Source organism: Coregonus clupeaformis, chromosome 7 (genome assembly GCF_020615455.1).
Source record: "Coregonus clupeaformis isolate EN_2021a chromosome 7, ASM2061545v1, whole genome shotgun sequence".
In the NCBI taxonomy this organism is placed as follows: domain Eukaryota; kingdom Metazoa; phylum Chordata; class Actinopteri; order Salmoniformes; family Salmonidae; genus Coregonus; species Coregonus clupeaformis.
Window position 1 is genome coordinate 45696045 of NC_059198.1, and position 7086 is coordinate 45703130.

The following is a 7086-nucleotide window of genomic DNA, read 5'->3' on the forward strand; positions in this document are numbered from 1 at the left end:
GACAAATTCAGGTATGTTTATCCCCGTTTTGTTCCATTTTTAAGAAACGTTTTTCAACAAAATCGGCGGAAATGAATACACCCCTGATCACCTGTAAACCGAGTTCACACTCATAACGGCCACGTTGTATTCCTTCTCTTCCCTTCACTTGTGGACTTCAATGCACAACACATCAGCTGTATGTGACCAGGCGAAAAAACCTTTCCAAGGCTACCATACGTGCATGTTGACCCTAGCCCCTCGGCACATACTGTATAAGCTATTGCAGCAGTTGTCATATAAGAATATACACTAAATGTGTTTTGCTATGGCTTAAAATCATATACAGTGGGGGGAAAAAAGTATTTAGTCAGCCACCAATTGTGCAAGTTCTCCCACTTAAAAAGATGAGAGAGGCCTGTAATTTTCATCATAGGTACACGTCAACTATGACAGACAAATTGAGGAAAAAAATATCCAGAAAATCACATTGTAGGATTTTTTATGAATTTATTTGCAAATTATGGTGGAAAATAAGTATTTGGTCACCTACAAACAAGCATGATTTCTGGCTCTCACAGACCTGTAACTTCTTCTTCTTTAAGAGGCTCCTCTGTCCTCCACTCGTTACCTGTATTAATGGCACCTGTTTGAACGTGTTATCAGTATAAAAGACACCTGTCCACAACCTCAAACAGTCACACTCCAAACTCCACTATGGCCAAGACCAAAGAGCTGTCAAAGGACACCAGAAACAAAATTGTAGACCTGCACCAGGCTGGGAAGACTGAATCTGCAATAGGTAAGCAGCTTGGTTTGAAGAAATCAACTGTGGGAGCAATTAGTAGGAAATGGAAGACATACAAGACCACTGATAATCTCCCTCGATCTGGGGCTCCACGCAAGATCTCACCCCGTGGGGTCAAAATGATCACAAGAACGGTGAGCAAAAATCCCAGAACCACACGGGGGGACCTAGTGAATGACCTGCAGAGAGCTGGGACCAAAGTAACAAAGCCTACCATCAGTAACACACTACGCCGCCAGGGACTCAAATCCTGCCAGTACATGTCCAGGCCCATCTGAAGTTTGCTAGAGTGCATTTGGATGATCCAGAAGACGATTGGGAGAATGTCATATGGTCAGATGAAACCAAAATATAACTTTTTGGTAAAAACTCAACTCGTCGTGTTTGGAGGACAAAGAATGCTGAGTTGCATCCAAAGAACACCATACCTACTGTGAAGCATGGGGGTGGAAACATAATGCTTTGGGGCTGTTTTTCTGCAAAGGGACCAGGACGACTGATCCGTGTAAAGGAAAGAATGAATGGGGCCATGTATCGTGAGATTTTGAGTGAAAACCTCCTTCCATCAGCAAGGGCATTGAAGATGAAACGTGGCTGGGTCTTTCAGCATGACAATGATCCCAAACACACCGCCCGGGCAACGAAGGAGTGGCTTCGTAAGAAGCATTTCAAGGTCCTGGAGTGGGCTAGCCAGTCTCCAGATCTCAACCCCATAGAAAATCTTTGGAGGGAGTTGAAAGTCTGTGTTGCCCAGCGACAGCCCCAAAACATCACTGTTCTAGAGGAGATCTGCATGGAGGAATGGGCCAAAATACCAGCAACAGTGTGTGAAAACCTTGTGAAGACTTACAGAAAATGTTTGACCTGTGTCATTGCCAAGAAAGGGTATATATCAAAGTATTGAGAAACTTTTGTTATTGACCAAATACTTATTTTCCACCATAATTTGCAAATAAATTCATAAAAAATCCTACAATATGATTTTCTGGATTAATATTTCTCATTTTGTCTGTCATAGTTGACGTGTACCTATGATGAAAATTAAAGGCCTCTCATATTTTTAAGTGGGAGAACTTGCACAATTGGTGGCTGACTAAATACTTTTTTCCCCCACTGTATATATTTTTTAATATATGTTGCTCTCGTGGAATGTCTGGAAAATGTGTGATTTGGATGCATTTTTACATGTTGCAGGGATATAATGTATGGTTTTTCCTCTGTTTTTTTCAGATGCGGAATGAGGGATCTGTCAGAGGAATGAAAGCAGGAGAAGACTAGACAGAGGGAGGGAGAAGGAGATGGATGGACGAGAGGGATATGGGGCTATGTTCAATCAACCATTATTTTACCTTCATTCCCCCCATGGCCAATCACAGCGTGCCACATCACAGAGTCCTTCCACACAGGAAACTGTCATCCTTCATCCAGGAAGTGTCTATATGTGTACGTGAGTGTATGGTTTCTATGTGAGAATGTGTATGAGTGTGTATCTTTGTCATAGTTTTTGTCCTTGCTTTTCCGTTGGCTCTTAACCTCAATATTTGCTGCCAAATTCGTTGGTTTTTACTGAAAAATACTATGCGATATCAACATTTCTTTTTATATTAAGTATTATTACTTTTTTAATTCATTTTGCAACCATTAGCTCATTACTATGTCAGTGAATCCCATAAAACCACTCCCACTATTAAAGTCTGTGGTGCATTTCTCCCATTTACACATGTATCTCAATTTTGATGATAACCAATTAATCACTTATTTTAATCAATTTATGCTACTTCAACTCTCAGCGGTAGCTTCACCTTGAAGAGAACCTGTGAGATGGTCACCATTTTTAATGTAGACCTAGGAAAGTTCTCTTTGAGATGATTGAGTGGATGACTGTGTCTTTTTAACTTGAGTGTAACAAGTGGAACCCCTCCCGCCTCTGCCCAGGCCACGCTTCCAAAGAGTTGGGTTGGCCAGAGAACTTTTGGAGAGTAAAGTCTGATTTACAATAATAATAAAGACCAATATTAACTATCATGAAGCATGGGGGTACTGTAGATATGTTGGTAATCCCATATTTTTCAGAGTCTGTTTTTCACCATTCTTGGGTGTCAGCTTGACATTTTGGTTTCACTTCTGGTCTCCTTCAATTGAAGTTTGTTTTTCTTGCCAAAATATTGCCTGGCTCCTGGGATTAAGCAATTTATGCTTTGCAGCTAATGATACGGACATTGACAAGATTTTATGCCTTCTAGTTCTATTTCATCGATTGGATACAGCAAACTTATATTCAATCGTACTGATGTGTTGTTATTCTAGATAAAGAATGTGATACCACTGTATTTGTGTAGAACTGATAGCTAAGAAAAAAGTGTTTGAGGAATTAATACAGTATGTCAGGTGTCAACATAGGTCAAATGGGACAACGTTCATGTTTTACAGACACTGTACTTCTGTAGAGCATGACACTGATATCTAATCACAGCTAAGAAAGCTGCCTTAACTTGAACAAAGCGCTGTGTGTTAAATTACAATTGTTTCCATTAATAATACATTCAATGCATTTAAATGCCAAGCATGCCCCAGCAATCTGTGGAAAACTTTGCTGTGTTGGCCCTTTCATAGGCACAATAGGGGCAATGCCACACTTAGGGCTAGATTAAATTCAGACGACAGAAGATCCACGTTATAGTGCGATAATTATATAATATATAATTATAATTTATGATTGAGCCGACATATGCAACGTTTGCCGTGAATGCAGTCTCTGCAAACGTGGCCTTTAAATTTAAATTATGCCGTCTGAATTGAATCTAGGCCTCGATTAATCTACAAAATGGACTGACAAATGTAAAGCCTTTTAATAAAGGATTTAGACTGTGGATTTAACATATTATTGTATTGTAACTACATTGTGAAAAGGTAGGTCATCTCTTGGTACAGGTTTCCCTACCAAATTGTGAGAAATTGGTGTTTTTGGGTTCTTCATTTTATTTTTTATTTTTTTTGTTATTTAGCAGACGCTCTTATCCAGAGCGACTTACAGGAGCAATTAGGGTTAAGTGCCTTGCTCAAGGGCACATCGACAGATTTTTCACCTAGTCGGCTCGGGGATTAGAACCAGCGACCTTTCGGTTACTGGCACAACGCTCTTAATCACTAAGCTACCTGCCGCCCCATCTTGATTCGAAAAAAAAGTATACACTACAGATTACATGGGGGAGTGCGTCAACATTTTAAACATTGTTCAGGTTGTAACCCAGCTGAAGTGGTCTAAGGCAGGGTTTCACAAACTCTGTCCTGGGGCCTCCCTCCTGGGTGCACATTTTGGTTTTTGCCCAAGCACTACATAGCTGATTCAAATAACTAACTCATCATCAAGCTTTGGTTATTTGAATAAACTGTGTAGTACTAGGACAAAAACCAAAACATGCACCCACGGGGGGCCCCAGGACCGAGTTTGGAAAACCCTTGTTTAAGGGACCAGTCAACATTTTACAGAGATTGTTACCTGGAGGGAAATGGGGGAGGGTCATGCTTTTTCAATTTCAGTCAGAGGGAGGGCTTAGTATTTTTTTATTTAGTACAGGGAAGGGCCATTCAATTTGTAGTTGATTAAATGTCAGCATTTGTCAGCATTTTGGAATTTACTTATTGAATTAGACTGTGTAACTTTGGTGTACAACCTTGCTCTTTTTCTCCTTGCTGCCTGGCTGGGTGGGCATTTCGCTTTTACCTTTCCATTGGCTGTGTGCTTGGCGTATCCAGAATGTGGGTGTGTAGAGTATCTGGCGAATCAAATAGCGCTTGTAGTGACATATGGAGCGCAACAAGAACAGTGGTAGAAATGCAGCAATTCAAAACAACTGGGAACTCGGAAATCTCCGACTTCCGTGAATTCAAAACAAGTGGGAACTCGTGGAAAAGATTTGCGCCTACTGGGAAAATCACTTTGAACGGTCATCCAACTCGGAATTCAAAGTCGGAAACTGGCATCTTTCTTGAGCTCCGACTTTCCGACCTGAAGTTCACTAACATCATGATGCTGACCTGAAAGCACACAAAAACGGTGGTTTATCACAACAAGCATTGCATTAAACAATTACACAAGGACCACAGCTCCTGAAAAAAGTTCAATGGAATTTTGTAGTCGAAAGCAGATGGTTCCTCATTGTGGAAAAAAGTGAATGTATTAAATTGGGTGTTGGAGGAGTTGTTACCGAATGAGGAGGACAACAGTCCATGTGGATGGCTGGACTATCTGTAGGCTATGCCTACGAGTTGTTCTCCTCTGTTTTTGAGCGATATGTTTATCCTAGGCTGCATTTCATATCAATCAGATTAAAAAATATATATATTTCACTGTGTAAATTCATTGGGTAGGCTTATAAGCTATTTACTGCAGTATTATTCCTCTTTAGCTCTTGGAGATAGAATAGGCCTACGATAGCTTGTTGTAAACTTTTCGAGCATTGTATTTACTACTACAGCCTGCTCTATACTCTAGACTGGAGTATAAAATACGGAAACCTAAATAAATGGGGCGTAGCCTATTCATTATGCCAATTCTGTTTCAAAATGTTTCTTAAACGGAAGCAAATAAAACTGGAGGTGACCTAACTGAATTTGTCTTCTTCGATGAGGATTAACGGCGGTTGACATCCAAAAAATGTTGCATTACCGCCACCAACTAGACTGGAGTATAACTCCCTTATACTTTACTTGAAAAAAGGAAAATAAATAAACAAATAGCCTACCATCTAACCCTATCTAGTCCTACCTCAGGCCAGCAGCCTGAAAGGATGGGACACCACCACTCAACACACCCTGTAACAATTCTGACGTCAAATCTCGTACACCCAAATACTTCTCTGCAGCTGCCACCACAACCTCTATTTTGTGCAACTTAATTTTTTCCATCCCTGCAGTACAGTTGATAACCATTACTATGAACGTTAAAAAGCCAATCTTACTGAATCATGTCTCTCGTTGGCCTATCCCTCTGTACTGATACAGAACTACTACTCACATGAATCCTCTCAGGATCCCTCCCCCTTGACCCATCTTCCTCAACGTTCTTCACTGCCTCAGCATATGACACCCTCTGTTCTACTCTAACCCTGGTAACCTCAACCTGCCTCTCTTGCACAGGACATTTCTGATCCCCAGCCCCATGGGCACCCCTAGAATTAACACATTTAATTCTGAATGCTACACATTCCTTTGTCTCATGCCCTTCTGCACACTTCTCACACCTAGGAACCTCCCTTCTACACACTGCTGCCACATGCCCATAAGATTGACACCTGTAACAACGTAATGTTTTCGGCACATAAGTTCGTACAGGATAACTGAAATATCCTAACATCACTTTGTCGGGCAGACTCAACATCAAAACTCAAAAGAACAGACAACGACTCTTCTGTTTCAACACTCACGCCAGACTGTCTGTGTCGCACCAAATGACGAGCATCACAAACTCTGGGAATCTTTCCCTTCAGTTGGTCCACTTTCACATTTACCGCTACCCCAGTAATCACTCCTTTCAATTCCAACCTTTTCTTGAGAGCAAAACAAGTCACATCTCTTGTCCCAATTCACCTGAATTTGTCCAATAGAAACTCTTGTTTTGCTCTGTTTGCTTCAGTTTGGTTATACACGGTAAACGGTTACTGTAATGAGTAGGCCTATGCCCGCGTGAGAAAGAGATAAAAATACACCATATGAGTAGCCTGCTAATGTAGGTCTACTTTTCTGGACCTTGTAAACTGTCGAGAATAGACCCATAAATGATCCAAATCATTGCATAATCAGGCCTAGGCTGTATGGTACTCACTGTAAATAACTCCATTCTTGTGTAGGCTATTTCATCTTATTCCTCGTTACTTTTTTATTATTATTTGTAAACTGCATCGTTGGGAAGGGCTCATAAGCAAGTCTACACCAGTTGTATTCGGTGCATGTGACAAATACAATTTGATTTGATTTTATGCAGTTATTTCGGCATGAAGTATTCAAAACAGGACGCTTAGCGTTCTTGCTCTCTACTGTAATCGGAGGGCTAATATCAATACTATGCATTCCAGTCTCTCTTGGCTAAAAGTAAAGGAGAGACTGACTGCATCACTTTTAGTTTAAATTCCAAATTGTTTGCATAGTCAACTTACACACAGCACTGACGCACACACTCGGCTATGTGTGACGTTTAAAATGTACTGTACAGTGGGGGGAAAAAGTATTTAGTCAGCCACCAATTGTGCATGTTCTCCCACTTAAAAAGATGAGAGAGGCCTGTAATTTTCATCATAGGT

General features: G+C 40.8%; 1 protein-coding gene across 2 annotated transcripts in view; it reads left to right on the forward strand.

Annotated features, from left to right (window-relative positions):
• Positions 1 to 3657, forward strand: part of LOC121569801 (phosphatidylinositol transfer protein beta isoform) — a 57053-nt gene extending 53396 nt beyond the window's left edge. For both annotated transcript variants that reach the window (XM_041881007.1, XM_041881006.2), the window contains one exon: positions 2018 to 3657. In XM_041881007.1, the coding sequence (XP_041736941.1) occupies positions 2018 to 2065 (48 nt within the window). In that variant the 3' untranslated portion in view covers positions 2066 to 3657. The remainder of the gene's footprint in view (positions 1 to 2017) is intronic.
• The last annotated feature ends 3429 nt before the right edge of the window (positions 3658 to 7086 follow it).